Here is a 21,494-nt window from a genome sequence, read left to right on the forward strand (position 1 = left end):
GCTGAGCGCTTATTCAAAGTGTCAGGCCAAGGAAGAGCAGCGTGCGTTTTCCAGCCTGTAAAAAAAATTCGCGCAGAGCGCCGCTGGCTTGAATATTTCATGGCGAGAGAGACGATCCGATGCTGTTGCTGTTGCCGCCGCCGCCATGCATCATCAGATGAATGAATTTTCGCTTCCCATCCACCCCCACCCCTGCGAGCGCTCTGCTGTCCGAGAGCGGGCGCGACAAATGTGGATTCTCTTTCACTCAAATTCTCATGCATACATTTCAAGCAGAGATGAGATGTTTTGATGCATCAGAATAGGTATCATTTCCCAATTCGAGGAAAATATATGCGACACCGTGCACAAGGTTTCAAAAAAGATTACACTTAAAAAAGAAGAAGAAGATGTGAAATGTATTGGAATATGTAAGACCCATTAAAACCAGATTGCATGAATTAAATAGAATACAAAAAAAGGAAGAAATCAATAAAATATATAAAATATTTCAAATGCTTGGTTGTTTGTTAAAAGGAGATTCAAAACATGTTGAAAAAATAAAACTCCACAAATGAGTTTAAAAGGAGTACCTGCGCTGACGGTGATGGCCTCCATGAACTGCTCTCTCCACGAATTGGTGCCCACCACCATAGCCAGGTTGGTCTTTTTGATCAGCTTGTCCACGGTGCTCTGTCACAACAACAGCAGACGCACCGTAGTGACCACATGGTGGCAGCCTCCCCTTGAACTTCCTGCTTCAAAGCTGCATCAGACTACAGCGCAGTGATTTCGAAGGTACATTCGAAACTCAAAGCGCCTGTATCTTAAAGACGAATGGTTCGAATCGCTTGGAAAACGATGAAGCAACGAGAGGTCCAAAAAGTTGGTGTTAGAAGAAGATTTGATGCAGAAAAACCTCCATCTCTCTCAAATTTAACCTTCAACACAAATGATACTTTTGACTTCCACTGCAAGGTAAGCACATGAACGGACAGAGGGCTCATGTTGTTAAAGTCGTTGATGCATTCCCTTCTCTCCCCCCACCTTAAACTCGTAGGATTCCTCGATGATGACCTCCAACTTGGCGTGCTCGCCCAGAACTGGCTTGCCCATTTCGGCGATGCGCTTGGCTTCCTCCTCGCCCGACGTCAACTTTCTGTCCGGTACGTCTGCACAGACAGAGAGAAAAACGCTTGAAAAGGGAACATATCCTGGATAAGCTACTGCAGGGAGGAAGGCTCTCTTAAATGAGCTATGGGGGGGACGGGGGGACGGACAACTTTTCGTTGTCGGGGGAGCAGAAAAGTGGGAATGGCTTTCATGCATGAACATTTTTTCACACGGGGGGGGGGGGGGGGGGGGGGGGGTATTTTCGACCATGTAGATTTCGTTGTAGAGGAGTTTCACTGTACTTAATTCATGAAATTGATTGTGAAGAATTAAGATTTTTGTGGATGGATTGTACATACAGTATTTGCATATGTAATCAATAAAAGTTTGACGAGGAGCACGAGGATCTTTTAAGTGCGATTTGCGGAGCGATTGCCGTTGATTGTTCTGCGGGATAGTGCTTCCGTCGACTGCAAAGACAATCTTCCTCGTGTCGAGTCTTTTGTTTAAACTTGTCCGGGTAAATCCCTGACAATGTGTGACTGCACGTCTGAGTGAATGTGGAATCTTCCTGAGTGCGTGAGACGGTCTATGATAAAAGCGCAGCAGTGGTGCGGACGCTTCCAAAGCGCGGACGCGTGAATGTGGAGGCGGATCAAGAAGGGGGGAGCGCGGCGCCCGTGTGCGAGGTTGCTTGGATGCACCGCGTGTGACCAGCCCGCCTGCCCGGGCACCTTGTCATCATGCCGCTCTTTGCTCACAACACGCCTCTCGGCATCAAATATTAACAACGGCGCCATTAAAGATTAGAGCCGAGTGCTCCCCTGCTGACACGCGCGCGGCACACACGCGTGTGCGGAAATCAATTACTTGGCATGCGCAGTCGTGTCTTGTTTAAAATTCAGGATCATCCCAGCGTCCCTTCGGCTTTGCGTTCACCACTACATCCTGCTCTCGTGGCGATTTAGTTGATTTTGGTCATTCTATGACACGCACACGCAAAGACACGTGCACACAAGCAATTTAGGATAATCGTCGGCTCGTAAAAGTTGGCTTACTCCCGAGCAACTTCCGAAATCATGAACACGCCGCCGGCTGTCAAAACCGAGCACGTTTCTCCTTCGTCTTTCCGCCAGACAAACTAGCCTTGCTCGAGGCTAACGTTAGCGCCGGCGTGCGCGGCCCGCCGCGGCAACGCGTGTTGCGCCAAGGCGATAGGTAACCTCGCCACCATTTTGTGTGCACAAAGACGTCGGAATCGCACTGCTGCTTTGCATTTCAGGAAGCTTTGAGAAGGTCATCAGTGACAGCCACATAATGAGATCCGGTATGGAATGGTTGGCTGGCCCCTCACCGCCCTCGGCCCTCCCTGCCGGGTGGTACCAGGAGAGACGAGCGGAATATCACTCGGCAACTTCCTCTTTTCTATCCTTGTCTGCTTCCATTTGAATGTATTACACCTCGGCACCTCAATGACTGACTGCTGCTGTCGCCATAGCAACAGCTACTAGACGACAACTCGCGGTGACTCTTCAGCCAAGCCGGCGGAGGAAAGTGTCACCGATAAGAGTCCGCCACTTGGCAGTGTGAATCCGATTCGAGTTCCCAACGCCTAGATCCCAGGTTGTCTTCATTCCCCAGATTCCGCGTTGGTGCCGTTCACACGCACACACCACAGCAGCCTCTCGTTACGTACTACCTTTCAAAATCAGGAAATCGCCAGGTTAGGTTGGAATCACGGATGGGTAGATTTAATTCAAACGGCCGTCGGGACCTCTCAAGCACGCACACGCCACTGACTTCATAAAAAACAAAACAAAAAAAAAACGTGGCGTCTTTTCTGGGAATTCAAAATTTGACACCCTAATGAAGGCTATAAAAAGCTACTTTCTACATGACGGCGACTCTTTCAAATCGCAGGATATTAACATTATTTGTCGAAGTATTCTCCATTAATATGGGAAAAGGAATCTAGAAGCATCCGGTTTTGGAGGAAGTATCAGAGGTTGCACCTGTGGGAGAAGGAAGAGTGGGAAGGTGGGACTCGGGGAGGTGGATGGGGGGGCTTAATTCTGAAAAGAATAATGAACACTTGAATCCTTCTTGTATTAAGAGCGGGGGTGTTAAATGGAAGTCGCAGCAGTCCATATTTTCCCAGAGTCTCTGGACATATTCGTGCCATCCCCCCTAAGAGTTCAATCATAATTGTGTCATCTGTATTCAAGGAGCCCTGCTGCATCCTGGGATTGAAGCCAGACTTCAGAAAGAAGGTTGGGGTTTTCATTACTTTTTTTTTTTTAAAAACAGCAACGATAATTGCTCAAATGTAAACAACGAGAGTTTTTGTGGTGTAAGATCACGAAAGTCGCGAGTCATTGGGCTGCCACAGCTTCTACGTCCTGCGGGGGTTACGCCAAGACGCTAACCTACTAGAAGGTCCGCTGGGAGCCAACCAACCCCCCCCTCCGGTCCCCTTGCCATCTGTAACGGCTGCAGGGTCCACTGATAAAGGAATGAGTCATTATCGTGAACGAATCTGACCGCTAAAGGATTCGAAAGCACTCATTTGGATTTCCTTCGGCATCGATAAACACCTCAGAACTCTAAACGGCCTCAAACCACAGAGCTGATCTAAACAGTCCTGATCCAGACAGTCCCAATTCTGACAGTTCCGGTCCAAAAAGATCTCATCCAACCTAATCCACACAGACCTGAGAGACCGAGACCTGATCCAAACAAACCTGATCAAGACAGATGGGATACACACAGATCTGATCCAAACAGTCCTAATACACACAGACCTGATCCAAACAGTCCAGATCCAAACACACTCGATATACATCCACCAAAATCAAACAGAACGGATCCAGACGGACCAGATCCAAATGGCCTTGATTCAAACAGACCAGATATTCATACTGTAGACCTGATCCGGACAGACCTGATCCAAACAAACCATATATTCATAGACCTGATCCAGCGAGACCTGATACAAGCAACACTGATCCAAACCAGCTTGATCTAAAGAGACCTGGAAAATATCCCGGCACTTTGCGTACAACGCGGTGTTCTGTTTTGGTCTTCAAATTCCCAGCTGAGCAAAATCCAGCATTTGCAGCTCCAGGTAACAAAGGTTAAAAACAACAATTTCAAACAACAATATTTCCACTGCACAAACCTCAACGTTTTCATTGCAGGTCAAGTTGCGTTGAGCACCATTAGCTCAACTTTAAAGGCAACACAAAGGGCGGGGCGGCTTCGTTCTTCTCTTCCTCCTGGTCCTGCCGCTTGCAACATCAGGATTTATGCAGCTCGTGACCCCCGCCTGGCAAAACCGACGTAATGAGCTCAAGGTTCTGTCCGGCCGAGAGATTCACGCAGCGATGAATCGGGAAGGATGACAGGCGGTTGGCTCGCGCGAAAGCTCGAGTGGGGAGAGCAAACCTCGGAGGGATGCTGCTCAAATATTGAATCCATATTTCAGATGGAAATATTGTGGCCTGCCAACGGAAAGTCCTTGGGCACGACCCTCCTGAAATGATGTCATTTGAAGTCGTCGGATTGAGGTTCCTCAGGTGGGGGGGAGCGCATCAATTTCAGACAAATAAACACCTCTCTCAAATTACCATCGGCCAATCCAAGTAAATGTCTCCCTTAAGCAACCACAAGAGTGCACAAACAAAATAATTAAAAATAATAATCAACTGAAGACATCGAAAAGCCTCTGTCAAAAGAATCAACATCGCGTCAATTCAGTCTTCCCTCGAGCAGCGATCAAGTTAAAACAAACTCTTCCATGAATGAACTGTCAACCAAAGACAAATAAACGCCTCCCTCAAACAAGCCCCCTCAAGCAACCATCAACTTCAAATAAATACCTCCCCCAAGCAATCACCGACATGAGAGAGATTACGTGCCACACCATCAATTGAACACAAATAAACACATTTCCTGAAGCACGCCATTAACATCACAAAAATAAACACCTCCCTCAAAACAAATCCAGCACAAACACATAAACGTCTCCGTCAAACAACCGAAGACAAATAAATACTTTTGACTGAAAATCAACTCGAGACAAACTCTTCCTCCGAGCAACCATCACGTACAGACAATAAAAGGCCTCGCTCAAATAATCACTACGTACCGTATTTTCCGCACTAAAAGGCGTACTGGATAATGAGGCGCAATGAACAACGCATCCACTAGATGGAGCGACGCTCCTTCCGTTCGACTCCAGAGGCGTTCATGACCGCCTCCGAAAAACGTAAATTAACGATTACTTCAATGAAACTACGAAAATTTAAAATAATGCATCAAAACAGAAAATCAAGCGAGGAAATCACAAAATAAATTCTACAGCCACCCTACAGAATTTATTTTGACATTTCCCAGTCTCAGAAGTGTTTGTTATTTATTCCTTTCTTGTGTACTGTATTCACAAACGAGGAAATCACAAAATAAATAAAGAAGGCACGGAGACGGACAAAGACGTACCCATATTTGTTGAGACTGTGAATACCATTAATAAAGTGTGCGTTTAAAAAAAAAAACAACAGCTCTCCTTTTTCCGGAGCTGCAACAAAAACTCATTTAATAAAGCAGCGACATAGTTCACTGAACCAACAGGAAGTGATAACATTGTAAGCATGTCTCCAGCAAGGAGCCATCTTGGGGTCGACATATTACCGTAATGACCATACACAAGGCACACCGGATTTTAAGGCGCGCTGTGAGCTTTTAAGAAAAGGAAGACTTTTCGGTGCGCCTTAGTGCGGAAAATATGGTACTTCATTTAATTAATTTTTTTTTTAACCGAAACGCAGTCAATGGTATTTACGCGTTTGATGCGGCGCTTTTGTGCCGCAGACTCGAGTCGACGATGAGTCAGGTATCTTGCCGACTCCAAGCAAGACCGCTCAGACGTCGCTGAGTGATGAAGATGCGGCATGACAGGCGGTAGCTCGGGGGGAGGCGCGTGTCAATAACCCGACGGGCTAAAAGTAAAAGCCTCCTCCCCTTCCGGCGCATGCGGACGAGCCACCTGAGCGTCCATGCGCTTCACGTTAGCGACGCCCGTGTCATTGTGACGCTAATGAGCGCTTTTAATCTCCAACCGTGAAAAGCTTTCATTCCGTTCATCTTTTATGAACGTGGCGCTTTATGCTAATCTCCCGCGCGTTCGTGTGGAGCTCATAAGAGATGATCGGGTTTGTTTGGCCGCCTTATTAAAGGCCGAGCGCGGGAGCGTTAATGGATGAATATTAGATGAGAAGTCTTTGTTTTGTTTGCTCGCTCTGTATGCGGCAGGAGCCAACGGCGCTTCCATCCCGTCCTCCTGCCTTTTTCCTTCATCCACCTTTGATTTAAGACTCTCCATTGAACAGCGCAGCTCGTTGATTGCGCCGACAGGCCAACTTTGCGAGCCCCGAGAAAGTGACTCCATTTGCTTCACACTGGTATGTGTCGTAGATCCGGTGACGGTGGCTTGAGGGAGACGTTTATTTTTCTGAAGATGACGTATGTGTGTGTTTGTCTTAAATCGGTATCGTTTGACATTAAATTGTGTGTTATGACTACTTGAGGGAGGCGGTATTTCATTTCAGTTGATGATTGTTTGAGGGAGGCGTTATCGTAATTTCCGGATGATAGAGCGGCCCCGATTATAAGCCGCACCCACAACATTTTAAAGGAAAAAACATTTTGTACACACACAAGCCGCACCTGTGTATAAGCCGCAGGTGCCCATATTGTAACATGAGATATTTGCAAAGAAAGAGGCTACACAGAAAGAGGTTTCAACGGTTCAGAACTTAACCTTAACTTTCCTTTCCAAATAACGCGGCAACAGGATGGCAGTAAAATAGCACTCGCACGTCTGGTTTAAAAAAATAAAATAAAAAGGCACCATTCCCTGGCGAGTAATGCTTTGTTTTAAAATGGAAAAAATCCTCGCGTGCCGTAACACTCAGACAACCATTCCTTCATTACTTTCGGAATAGTTCAGTTGCGTGAGGAAGCCATTCATTTGACTAAAAAAGGTGCTAATTGGTTGAGGGTGACATTTGTCTGATGAGTTTGACTTATGTTGATGTCGATTTGATCATTTGAGCGATCATTTGTCTTATTTTGATGATGGCTTGAGGGGAGGCCTTTATTTCGATTTAGGCGATTGCTTGATGGAGATGAGAAGTTTGTCTTCGGCTGATGACTACTTGAGGGGGGCGTTTATTGGTCACATAGTATTCGTATTTAGTTGATGATTTCTTAAGGAGGATGAGTGCTTGAGAGATGCGTTCCGATTAACCCGAGGGAGGCATTTATTTTTCGTAAGATGATGATTGCTTGAGGGAGGCGTTGATTAGTCTTGGGTAAGACTAGGTTTATTCGTCGAAGGAGTCATTTATTTCTTCTATCACTTATATATCACTTATACGCTAGCGCGGTAGTGCATCTTAAAAGGAATCTCGTCGGGGTCACCGTGAATTGTTCGGACAGCACCGCCGTAGCCTATAAGGAAAACGTCCGCAGTGTCCGTGTTTTTAAGCCAACACTACTCTGAGCTGCCTCCACACCAGCTTGTCCACCTGGCCTCCAGCGTGGTTAGATAACAACACCGCATTAGATAACGGCAGCCTCATGAAAAGACCTGATGGACTTGGTTGTTTTTTTGGGGGGGGGTTTTGGTGGGAGTTTTGTTTTCAGCAGTCGTTAGCAAGCACAGGAGCACAGAGTTGATGACGAAAAGACTTTGATTTACTGGCATTGGCATTTAACCAGATTATCAGTCAAACTACAGTCACGGGTGGTCAAAAGAGATGTGCTCTTTATGTAAGCTATGAGTCGCGCAGGGATGAATGACGATGACATCACTTGCAGCTAACATTAGCGCTACGCGGCGGGTGATTTCCAAACCGTTTAACCTTGCAGCCCGAATAAACGTAAAGATAATTTCTGGTAAAATCTCATTTGATGACAGCGTGACAAAAAAAATAGAGGTACTCAGCAGTTTTAACGTGAGCACCAGCTCACGCAACAAAAAAAACAGCGACGTAAACCAAAGTGTGCCAAACAGTATTCCTTGCGCAAGTGGTCAGGATAAGCAGTTCTTGTTGTGGTCCATTTTCTAAACAAATAATTTAATGTAAAACCTTGTGGTCAACTACATTTATTTGGCATTAGCACGAGCATTTAATTTTTTGCCAACAAAATTCACTTCAAGATATTCCTTTTGGAGTCAAAATGTATTGTTATTTGGACAAGTGGCGTGAAATGAGGCTCGAGTTAAGAAGGACGGGAGCCCAAAAAAGAAAGAAAAAGGAGCAGAGGTGATAGCCAAAAAGCAAGCGTGAGAGCAGCGCACCTTTCTGGAGACTCACGTCCACCATACGAGGCTCTGCCAGCTCCAGGAAGAAGTTCTTGTTCTTCTCGTATTCCTCGTCATCGATGATTTTCACCTGAATAATTTTGCTGGAAGAGCCAACGAGGAAGAGGAGGAAAAGAAGAAGAGGAGGAGAAGAAGAAGTAGAAGAGGAGGTTAATATGTGATGGAAGGATACAGGAAGTTGGATTAATCAGGCGGAGCAGGTAAGGAGCGGCGAATACTGCATTTTGGCCGACAGGAAGTCCCATATAAGGAAAGTCGTTTTGGGGTGGATTTTCTGTGTAGCAAACAGTCATGACAGCGCACGCTGCCGCTAAGTGGAAGGCACGAGAGTGTCAGAATTAGTCACCGTAATTTATCGACGCCGCTGCCACGGATCGCACCCTGGAGTTGCGCACGAGCGTGGCAAGCCCAGCTGGGGAACGACACTTGCACTCCGTACACGTACACACACACCGAGAAGGTTCACACCTCTGCCCGCCCGCAAGGAACCCACTGATGTGTGTGTGTGTGTGTGTGTGTGTGTGTGTTTTACGCGAGAAGTAAACTGCACTGAGGTTTCTCATCTTTATCGCAGTGCAGCTCACAATCCGACAGTATCGTGATACTTTTCCAAATGACGCCAATGGTATTGCATAACGGCGATAGAAAACAGGTTTAAAAAGGGAACCAGTCAAAGGTTTTATATATATTTATGAGCTTGTACTGTATATCACAGGTGTCAAAGTCAAGGCCCGGGGGCCAGATCTGGCCCGACACATCATTTTAGGCGGCCCGCGAAAGCAAATCAAGCATGTCAAGTCCAATGATGCTTGCTAAAGTCTGAACCAAAATTTCAAATTGTCATATGTAATCCACAATAAGAGTCATTATTCTTGACTTCTGATTTTAAAACTAGTTACCCATCAATTTGTTGTGCGCTGTGTATGTAATATGTGGAGGTGATTTAACATTTTTAATGGTTTCCCAAAATTCATCACGGCCCTCCAAGTCAAACCGTAACTACAATGTGGCCCGCGACAAAAATGAGTTTGACACACCTGCTGTAATTATTTATAATATAAAAACTTATAATTTCACATTCAATTGATAACACACCCACATAAATCATAAAAAGTATCACTATTTGGACTCGTATCGATGACACCGCTCCTATAATTACTTGGTGGCGGATCAATAACCAAAGTATAACTCCTGGAATCCTGGAAGGCCATTCATTCATTCGCATTTAGCAATTTGATGATGAATCCATCTTAGTCATTCAAATACTGTACATAAGTTTCAGTGACATTGACTTTACATTTACTCAAAGCGATACCAAATCTTGCAGTATCGCACAGCATGTTTTCTTTTTTGGAGTGTGTTGATGTTCCAAAATGGGCTTCCGCCATGCATTATGCAAAACATCATCTGCCATCGCTCCCTTAAAAAAATAAAAAGCGCATCTTCGCAGTCATAACTTTTGCATCTGCCTCTGCTCGGCCGGCGAGTTAGCAAAGCTGCCAAGTGAAAAGTTTGTCTTTGCGATGGCGTGCCCGCCTCACCCGTGCCGTTTGATTGATGGAACACCGATGCGGCACTCCAGCCACTCATTCGCCAGTCCGCCAGGAGGGATTTTTATTTCCTCGTTATCAAACTTGTAAAGTTGACAATGGAGTGTTACTATTTACTTGACGTAAGATCCTTCCTCTTTCGCCCCTTGCTGACGCTTACTCTTCGAAAAATCTAAAGTGGCAGAGTTAATCCTTTGATGCTAGATCAACCCTCTCATGACAATTGAGCCACAGAAAGTTTTGCACCCCTTTTGAGGTGTATTTTGGTAGCTTTCCCAATACGTGTACGGTTCCACAGTACATTCTGAATCTGGCTACACGAATGTCTCAAGACAGCGATACAAACTCTGTAAATTTTAACGGGACTTTTACTGTATATTTAGTCGCCTATGTTTGGGGAGAATTACGATTTCTATGATATGGTGTCGTGGCATAGGCATCAGTTTACTAAAGCCAAAGAAAAAGTGCAACAAAAGGAGTTCATATATTTCATGTTAGCTAAACTCGGTTATGCTATAATGTCTTGGGATGGTGGTATGAATCCGAAAAGGTTGGCATGACTTGAACGAACAAGAATATAAGCGTGTGTGTGTGTGTGTGTGTTTATATTTTGTAGTCGTAGAAGTCGTCGTAGGTGGATTAGTCTCGTCGACAGGCATGACTGTTTGAGAAGAGGCAGGCAGAGGAGGATACACTTCTAAAAATAGTCAGGGACATTTCTCTCGAGGGGGAGTGTGTGTGTGTGTTGGCTGTGACATTCAACGGCAACCAAAACACACACCCCAAACTCACGAATATGTGACAAAAGCAAAATTGTGGTCTCTATTCACAGCCTGGGGTGATGCATGCACACACTTGTATATCACACACAAACACACACACTATTGTGATCCTGCAGTTTTTTTTTCAAAACCGCAGGCCTGACAAGCAATGTGACGTCTTTGTAAAGAATTTAGAATGCTACGACAGAGATCGCGGAGTGCTGAAATTATGACGCGATACAAAAAGACAGAATTTGTTTCATGACGGCACCGTAACGATACGCCGCCAACAATACGTTAAGTCAGTTCCGTTAAGACGCAATTCACTCCAATGGCGACGCGCTTCGCTCCCATCAGGGCACGATACGATTCATTCCGACAACAGCGCAATTGACTCCGTTCACCATCTGCTTCACTTCCGATTGTGACGTGATACAAGAGGGTTCACCGCAATTACAAAAGGATTCGCTTCAACTGCGACACGAGTCACTCCCATTTCGAAGACGATTCATTCCAACGACGATACGATTCACGACGCTTTCGTTGTGATGCACACGATTCACTTCAATGGCAGCCTGGACGATATAGTTACGATTCAATACATGTCGATAATATGAATGACACGTTCAAGAATCGAGGCCTTTTCATTTTCACTGCGCAGTGACTCCGTAGAGCTCCCGCTGGTCATATCAAGCAAAGCATCAACAGCAAATAAAAACCAAAGGAAAGAATTGTCCACAGACGACACATTTACCTGTACACGTATTGGGGTCACGGGGAATCCCCGGCTGGGAAAACAAAAAAAAGGGGGTTGGCGGCCGGCCCGTCAACACAAAAGGCTTCTCTGCTAAGCGTGTTGGCTGCTAATTTAAGGCTCCCGCACTGTGCAGCTGGTCGGCGAGGGGCGGCAGCAAGGCTGGCTGTTAATATCGGCTGACGGGCGGGGGCGCAGTGTTAACGGCCAGGTTAACCTTCTTTCAGTGGATATCGTTTATATTGGTGGAGACGCTCGACATCTGTGTGTCAGCCAAAACTCAACTCAACTGTATTTATAGAGAGCACTTTAAAACAACCGCCGCTGTATACAAAGTACAGTACACGGAAAAAGAAAAAGAATGTTCTTACGCAGATTCTGAGGAAGAGCGTAGTTGGTGAGTTCACAAGAACGTATTTTTGCGTTCTTCACATAAAGCCTGTAATGAGAGAATTTGTCCAAATGAGCCCCCGTCAGAAGCGGGTATCCTTGACAGATGCTAAATATCGACACTGTTTTGCTCACACTATCCAACATAGGCTGAACAAGTCGTCCGATCATCGGTCTGAGGATTCGCCGCCGTAATGGGGAGACGCAAGCACAGTCATCACTGTGTACCTTCTCCGGTGTTTATTTCATTAATCGATAAAATAGAGCCATGCGTATCAGTTATACATTGCCAAGTGTGGATTTTATTGGAGGACTAATACAATTTCCCATGTCCACTCAGGCATGTATTTCCAGCTGTATCTCCCCTTGACAGCAGGTCGAGGATGAGGGAGTATGACGATTGGACCGAGCATCACCGTTCTATGACGAGATTATGGGCACGCTCCTCCCCCTTAATAATAATAATAATACATTTTATTTATAAGCGCCTTTCAAGACACCCAAGGACACTTTACAATAACAAAAGATACAAAACAATAAAAAAAATCTCCTGTTCCTCCACTTCATAGTCTGAAAAAGATTAACCATTGCTGCTGCCAATAATGGTGGGATGAACGGCCCTCAGTTTGTGGAATGGGGGCGGTGGGGGAGGGGGGGGGCTGTGAGGAGGCAGCGGGGAGTCGGAACGCTAATTCCATCCCGGGGAGCGTGTTGCCACCATCCGTCATTTGTAATCTTCATCAACATTAGCAAGCAGCGCGGCAGACGACGTAATCGGAACTGACGTTCAAATGGCTATCCGTCCTGTCCGGAAAGTCTGTTTATAAATCTGCTGATAAAAGCAGCGTGGGCGCCGTGTGAGTCACGCCGCCTGCTGCCAAAGGAGCGCATCACCGGACTCCGGGTCTCGTTGACCCCGGAACGTCTATCATCATCGCGAAGCCGGAGGCAACGTTCTTCAGCCATTAATTTCTTGTTCCGTACGCCGCTCTCCAAGATTTTCCGAGTGCTCTCTCCGTACAAACTCTGACACCAAAGAGAATCAGCACGAGAACCTCCCGCGGGGCACCAACGAAAGCCGTCACCTCGCGTCACCTAGAAACTGACGAAGGAGCTGTCCTCGCCACCCCTGCGTGGGTCATTTCAGAATTGAAGGGCGTTTTCCGATTCTCAAGTTTGATGGCGGTGATATGAAATCACTCCGTTTTATCACAGACATTTTAAATAGTAGTACCCTGTTCTATTTTCCATATTCTTTCACTGTTTTCACCTGTCATGGGGTTCGTCACTCAAACCAATGTAATCCCGTTACTCATACCAGAAAAAAAAAAATCGAGAGAGGTTTTGTTATCTTTCTCATATAGCTAAGTTTGTTCTTGACCAGTTAGCATAGCAATTAACAGAGCTAACGTACGCTTGAGCATGTGTATTGTATCGCGAGGACAATACGTGCTGATCCTCCCACAAACAATGCAATTATCGATACCATTCGTTAGCATTAAGGTAGCGGAGATTCCAAAGGCAGTTGTGAGCTGTGAGGTTGTTTTAAATACTTGACATGCAGTTCTCTTCGTTTAATGTTTAGTTTGACAGTAAACGTCAAGTGGAAGCTTGAAGCAATTTTCTAGAATTTTTAAAAAAGACACAAGTCTAACAATGCAATTATCAATGCTATTTGTTAGCATTACGCGAGCGGACACTGCATTGGCACTTGGGAGCTGTGAGGTTGTTTTAAATACGCAGCACGCAATTCTCTTAGTTTAATGTTTAGTTTGACAGTAAACGTTAAGTGGAAGCTTGAAGCCTCTTGTGAGAACTAAGAAAATAAAAAATACAAGTCTGAGCAATACAGGTGGTATAATTGGCAAATGTCGAACAGCGAATATGCGGGGGATTCACTGCGTATGATAATAACCTTGAGTAACATGCCACATGCTGTTTCACCAGAGGTTATTACATGTATCTCTTGCCCATGATTTTAATCACGGGAGGAAATGGACGAGCATGCCAACGGCGCACGGATAAGGCCTCCGTACCGGAGCGGGACGGGAACGACGAGCTAAAGCTTCATGTTTTATGCATGCGTTCTTGTTCTCTCATGCACGGATTGACTGAAGCCGGCCAGCCGAGCGGAGAGAGAGAGAGACCGGGGGGGGGGGGGGGGGGGGGGGCTCGCTAAAAGCCAAGCTGGTGCGCAAAGTGTGGGCTACCTACCACAGTGCGACACGGTCAGCCGGCCATGCGGAAGGAACATACCCAGCGCACGGCGGGGGAAGTGAGGGGTGACAAAGTGGTAAAAGAGGTCTCATGCCCGGGAGGACCCGAAGGGAAGTCATCAGGCAGAGGGGACTCCTGGGCGGGAGAAGCTTCCAGTACCCACTAGAGACTCCTACCACCGCCACCCGACTGCTGCCATCAAAACGTCCGTGGGCATTAAGTCAGTAAAGCAGCATGCATGTTCGAGATTAAATACATTGCACGTCACTTGTAATTGTTGTTGCAAGTATTTGCCGTTTAGGTTTTCGAAAGTAGTCCTAAAGACATTAACTTGGATAATTTGAGCTTTGGAGAGATTTTAAATGTTGCGTGTTAATAAACATGACAAAAGCGACATGCCATGCCATATCGAATCAAAAGTCTCACTGAATCCTCCGAAAAAAATCGTTACATTTTATAATCGTTCCATCCTTGAATCGTATCCTACTCCTCATATCAAGAAGCATATCGAATCATCTTTTGTGGAGGGATGCACACCGCTATTTATATTTAAATTTTTATAAACAAAACATGAATAAAAACACCTGGAGAAAAGCGACATCACACTTGTGTCATAATTTATACATGCACTGAATGCACCATTATAAAATCAATCGTGGCGGAGTCCCACAAGGTGCTGTACTGAGACCACTTGAACATATTACAGTCAGATAGGAAGTGGATGCTTCTTGTCCATCAGGTTGATACAAAAAGAGCGCCTCCATATCACAGAATGTGGGAAAAATTAGGGCGGCACAGCAGGTCGCCGTAACGAGGCGCGGCTCTTTCCATGCTTTTCCGTCTCATTTCTTCCTACCCCCATCTCGTCCCGCTATCGCTATTTCCGTACATCTTCTCGCCTCCCGCCTACGTCCTTATTTTCAGCAACCGCCGCTGTGTTTACGAGCAAATATGGGATGCTGACCTGTTTTACGAGCCGCCTTTGCCGCCGAGCCATCATTGACGTTACCGACTTCTTAGATGTTGTTCATTTTCCCGGCACACACAGTGCAGTATGTTCTGGGTAAATTTAGACCTGTGCCAAGAAAATCCTCTGATGTGGCGGTAACACAGACAACTTCCGTGACACTTTCAAGCACCCATTTGAACACATCTTCACATAAAAATTTTTTTTTAAAAAACGCACACATTTATGGCATTTACATTTTCACACCATTACCGCCATTCCCTTTGAGTTAACGCATGCTGGTAATTCTAAAATCTAGTCAAATCTGACGAGTAGAAAGCTCAGGCTGCACAAACTTTGTTGCTGCACCATTCGTGTTCCATCCCTTCTAGGACAGGAACATTGATGCTATTTAGCGTTAGTATGATGCTAGCTGACAGGTTATTTTTATTCCCGTCAAACGTCAAAACGGGTCAAACTTGAAGGCGAACGGTAAGTAAGGTTTAAAAGCCCGGAACCCCGGCGGCCTCCTCTGACAGATCCGCATGCAGCGGCGGAGAACGGAAGCCAACAAGGGAGGCAGAAACCTGCCAGTCAAGCTAAGATGGATCATACCTTGTGCATATGGGAGGCACTGACCTGCAGAGCGCAGACGAGTGCGGTGTTTTGACTTGCACGGCAGCACGTTAAGCCAGGAAACGAGATGGGTGTGTTATTTCTTGGACGTAAAAATACTCCCGCGCAGAGCTTTGCAGTGTTTACTTACATCATACAATGCTTCCTGTCTTCCTTCCGTCCGTCTTCCCTTCCTTGCTTTGTTCATTTTATACCATCCAGCGAACCGTACGTCTTTCCTTCCTTCCTTGAGTCATCAATCCCTCCTCCTATCCTTGTTTCCATCCTTCATTCCATCCTTGCTTTCCTCTATCCTTTCATTACATCATCTCATTTGATCCCTTCTTTCCTTCCTTTCACACCGTCCTTGCATCCTGACTTAATTCCACGCTCCCTCCTCCCTACCCGTCTACCTGAAATAAATTCATTTCAAAAGAAGCATTCTAACTTCCGGCCTACCCGCTATTGTCAGACTGGTAACAAATAACAACGTGTGATACGCTAGTTGCTGCCTCACGTCAAAAGTGTGTCACCAGAGAAAAAGTCATCCAGCGTTTTCGCCGGCGGGAAAAACTGTTGACGCTCTCATAATCCGTGCGACTTGGTAGCTAGCATAGCTTCATTGTCTCTTTTTCGCGCTCGCATTCGGACGCTTGGCCCTAGCGACTGTCCTCTCCATTATGCATGAGCGCGATATGCAGCGCCGTCTATTTATAGCTGCTCGCTCATTAGTGCCTCTTATGTAATTGCTCATTAGCATTAGTGTTAGCGGAGCGTATCTCCAACACCGCCATTAAATGTAATCGATGGGCTAAAGACCTCCCTCCGCCTCTGTGTGTGTGTGTGCGCGTGTGTGTATTCACCGCAGTTGTTGAGTGAACTGCAGAGAGTGACGATGATAGTAGGACAATTTATAATTTACTATCTTCATATAATCTTAACATGCATTTGTTTGGAATGTGGGAGAAGGCCGAAAACCTGTGCAGGATCTGAACCAATTAATCAATATCTCTCGAGTGTGAGGCAAATATATTGTCATCCACCATTCCACAGTACCTAATATTAGCCATAATTGGGAAATTTTCACTGAATGCAAATAATCCACACGCTTTTGTAAACACCTCCCAGAAATGTGTTTTAAACATCAAAGAACATTTAAAGGCGAGGCATATTTATTCACAAGGCAACTCAATGTGCTTCACACAGTCAAAAGGACGACGTCTAAAAAGCAGTGAAGATCAGAACAACTGAAGCCATTCAAAGGCAAAGCAAAGAGAACATCCATCCATCCACACAGATCCGTTTTATCCTCACAAGGGTCGCGGGGGGTGCCTGTCCCAGCCGTCTTCGGGCAGTAGGCGGGGGACACCCTGAACCGATTGCAAGCCAATCGCGGGGCGCACAGAGACAAACAGCCATCCGCGCTCATCTATGACACCCAAGACCACCAAAACATTTACCAACACATTTACCTATTGCGCATTTTGTCACCCCTGAAGACATCTTTTCTATAAATATCAAATACGATTTGGATTCACAAGCAAACTTAACAAAGACAACACACAACGCTGCATCAAGCCAGGGATCAAATACAAACGAGGCTCTTCGCGGAGCAACCGCGTCGCCCTCTATAAATAAATAAACCAAGAGGCAGAAAAGCAGCGGGCAGTGATGAGATTCCTGCTCCTTCCCTCCAGGAAGTCATGCCGCTTCTCCTCTCTGTCTGAGGGAGGCTACGTTGCCATGGCAACCGCACAGAGCGTGTGTGTGTGTGTGTGTGTGTGAAGAGAAGAGGGGGCTGGGGGGGGTACGCACTGGCACAGCATTCCCAGCTCGTACTGCAGGCTTTATTTTTAGCACGTGGCAGTTACATAATCAGGGTGACACTGAGGGGGAATCAAACGGGAAAACATCCTCTGTGGTTCTCCTCGCTCGGGTTCCCTTTTCATCTTTTTTCTTTCTTTCTTTCATCCCTCTGTCTGGTGATTACGGATGAGGTCGGGAAGCCGTTTGAGCGGCGGATCCGACAAAGGGATGAGATGAACGCCATCGCAAGACAAGCGGATGGAAGGGGTCTCAGAAAAGGCGCAATAGTTGGCTTGGAGACCTGTAAAAAAAATTTTGATGTTGATGACACACTTGATGCACTTGGCTCGAAGGTGCCTTTGACGTTGAGAAAATGAGATACCTTAGGATCGGCAAAATTTACATTGTCATGTTTGCAAACATGCACGTGTGTCTCGGATCAACAACAACAACGAAAGGTTGCAGGTAGGACTTGGGACTACGTAGTCACAACTACAGCAGCAGCCCAACTCGGGAACGACGGTCCAAGCGGTGTTGGGCGTGCCTTCGGGGTAAGAACAGTTCCCATTCTACAGCAGACAACTGGGTCTGCTGGTACCCGGGTCGCTGCGGCTTTAGGAGCCGCTTTGGGACCCAGTTGGAGGTTGCTCAACAGCAACAGCAACTACAGCAGCGAGTGAATGGCTACGACTGCATCTGTTCAAGTCTGTTTACAAACAATGAAAGACTTTATAATGCCTCATTTTTTGTCTTTTGATCTGCCTCAAAAATGAAAATAGGGGGTTTCTCAGCACTTTTTAGATGAGATTAAAATAGAGATGAATGAAATCAATTCATTACAGATCATAATTAATCTCCGAATTTTTTTTTAATCGCTTGACAGGACTAGCTGACATCTCCCCCACATTTGCTCACAAGAAATTTTGGGATGCTGTAGAAACCCAACAGCCTCCATATGAGAAGCGCAGCAAAGTGCTGAGTGTGAGCAAAGAGACTCTTGCTCCCTCGGAAGCTCACCTGGCAAGGCTTCCATCTCCTTTAACTTCCCTTTTTGTTGTTTAATGAACCGAATCGCTCTTTTCAACTGAGATACATAGCAGGAAAAAGTACTCTGCAAAAATCAATTGCCACTCAGGATCAATGGCGATAAAGTTCGAGTCAGAGTCAAGAGACAAAGTGTCATCAAAGACACGCGAGAGAGCTATTTCCATACGTAATACTGCAAAGTCACAAGAAGTCCCAAAAACGTATTCAGATTGTGTAATGACATGTCAGTCACTTATGTCCATCTCATACTTGATTGCGCACTGTCACATCAAAGACACGCATCCCATTACGTTTGTGCTGTACGTCTCATCCACCTTGTTTTATATGAGCTAGACATTCACAATTCTTTAAAGGTTGGATGTTAACTTTTCAGACTTGTACAACAATAGAGAATGTTATAAAATGTTACAAAAACTGGGTTCATTTCAGTTACTTCCTACCGAATTAAAAAAAAAAACATGGCTGTCAAATGGTTTTCACATGTTTGCTGCATTCATCAGTCACCGATAGAGGAGCCCTGCTCCTCCTCCTCCTTCTCTTTTATTGACATCCTGATGAAGTGTCGGGGCCAAGGAGTTCCACTAAAAGGGCTGCGAGTACAAGTTATAGCATGGGCATGAGCTCGCGCGCGCGCGCACGCACGCACGCACACACACACACACACACACACACTAGCAAGTTAATCTTGAAACGAGATCAGATTAAAGGCGCCTCCGATATTTCACCCCCGAATGATGGGTGGCACTCTCTTATCGTCACGGTGAAGCTTCACTTTCATTTTCACTTTCCCTTGGCAACAGTTTGGACGCTGACGTTGAAAGCCAATTAGTCAAATGAGCACAACATTCCTGTATTTTCTGGCAAAGCAAAGCAAGGTGTGTTACAACACATTTATACATGCTGAGGCTTTGAGAGGAGTTCCTCAAGGAAACGTTTGGAGTCCTTGCATTTTCTTCTGCTTTCATTAGTTTTTTTTCCCCCATCCTGTAATACTTTTGTTCTCTATTAGCGGACCATCACATGCCCAGGTCACAAGTCGGACTACGTTTGGACTGAAGTTCCACAGGGAAACTTTTGAGGCCCATTTAGCTTTTCAAGTTTGAATAGCATTTTATTCGCTTTTTACAGGATCCCAATACTTTTGTGTCACAAACCCCGGTTTGAAGAAACTGATTCAACTTTTCTACATCGCGTACATATTTTTACTTGCGAGCCACATTTTTAGATGTGAGTGATTAACATCTGAAACCACTTTAAAGTCTTCCAAAGTCAAGAAAGAATATGATGTGTCTCGTGGAACGATTCATCAAAGACGCATCACATGGACGGAATGGATGAAAAGACCTGACAAGAAAAACAACGGGAAATAAAACTCTTGCGCGCTAATGACGGGAGCGCTAACGATGCGCGAGGTAACGAGGAGCGGACACGCGTCTTCATGCGAGCATCAAAGAAGTTGCACGTGTCATCAGGAGGTCTAGGAGGAACCCTAACGAGGAGTACCAGAGGAGCACTTTCAAAGAAATCGGCACCCACGCGCCTCACTATCGTCCTCGTTCGAGGAGACTTCGGGTTGTTTTTCCGCCACTCTTTGTTTTCCCGGGATTCTCGTTATCCTCCATCTTGGTTTTCTTCCCTCTCTGCCTCCTTCTTCCTCCCATAATTTCCGTCACCAATCTCCCCACTTATTAAACCCCATGCATGATTCCTCCATGGATGTTTATTTAGACTCATATTTAATTAAAAAAATTTTTTTTACTCCCAGTTAAACGTCAGTTTTCTTTTTTTATTCTATGACTTTATTCTGCTTCTATACTCCCCCCTCGCCTCCCCCCAAAGTTTGTTGTGAAGTATTAGTCAAGCCGCTGAGGGATGTCCGTGCAAATTTTGGATGGGGAGCCTCATCCCACAAACGGGTGCAGGTTCAGACAAAAGTAGGCCACCATCTTGAGCCAGCGCTCGAGGCTTAAATAAAACATATGAAGGAAGAGTGGTGACGGCGGAGGGGGGGGGGGCGATGGACTTCACATTTGCTTGGGGGAGATCATTGCAACAGGAACTGCTGCAAGGTGGCAACAGAGCAGGAGAGCTTTGCTCCCTGACAGGATTACATCAAAGAAAAAAAAAGGTGAGGATGGTGATGGTGCTGATGGAGAGGGAATGTTGTAAAAAGGAAGAGGGGGTCCCGAGGGACCCCGGCAGAGCTGCGATCCAGCAGTGTCACCCCTTCATCTAAAGGCGGGGAGTGCGATGTGACAGCCAGGGCAGCATCACCAGTCCCAGAGGGTTCTGCGGGGAGCCAAGATGCCCTCCCCCCCCGTGGCCCAACCCCCTCCAACCCTGAACACATCCGCCTCTATGACCAAGCCTTTGGCCTTACCTCTGACAACTGGTAGCCGATGCACAAAACTCACACAAAAGGAGCCACGCCACCATTTATGCCCACACCAAAGGCTCCAAGTTGGACCGGACAGGCACAACCCCCCCCACCAAAAAAAAAAAAAAACACATCCGAAAGATAAGACACCGCATCCCACAGAAGCCGAGTCTCCCCAGGAGTATGGCTCATCCAGGTAGTCCAAAAGAATCCCAGTGACGCAATGTTTGAAGACAATCCAGAGATGGTACAAAACCCAGCGGTCCAATGCCCCCCCAGCCCACCCCACCCCACCCCCAGAATCATTTACAGAACTCATGTGACACAAATAAGAACCGATCTGTTTCGCCGTCTCCTTCCAAAACGCAACAGGCGCGCGTGGCTCCACTTCCACTTTTGTCCCGAAGGCATCGCGCGGGAGTCGGGCGAGCCACCGCCTCGGGGCGGGCTCCGACAAGGGCTCTCCTCTGGGAAGCCGTGTCGAGACTGCCCGGCGGTTTGGGGTGATGCACAACAACAAAGCTTTCGCTTGAATGAGTCCAACTATCTTTG

At 46.2% G+C, this 21,494-nt stretch overlaps 1 protein-coding gene across 1 annotated transcript in view; it reads right to left on the reverse strand.

The window, feature by feature from the left end:
• The window catches only part of slc8a3 (solute carrier family 8 member 3), a 35,098-nt gene that overhangs the window by 4,580 nt on the left and 9,024 nt on the right, over positions 1-21,494 (reverse strand). Inside the window, exons 3-5 of the mRNA XM_086126723.1 lie at positions 8,456-8,562; positions 1,027-1,151; positions 573-672 (exon numbers count right to left, since the gene is read on the reverse strand). Of these exons, the coding sequence (XP_085982849.1) occupies positions 573-672; positions 1,027-1,151; positions 8,456-8,562 (332 nt within the window). The remainder of the gene's footprint in view (positions 1-572; positions 673-1,026; positions 1,152-8,455; positions 8,563-21,494) is intronic.

This window comes from Hippocampus guttulatus, chromosome 13 (assembly GCF_054856545.1).
Source record: "Hippocampus guttulatus isolate MCC_2025c chromosome 13, RoL_Hgut_1.0, whole genome shotgun sequence".
NCBI lineage: Eukaryota > Metazoa > Chordata > Actinopteri > Syngnathiformes > Syngnathidae > Hippocampus > Hippocampus guttulatus.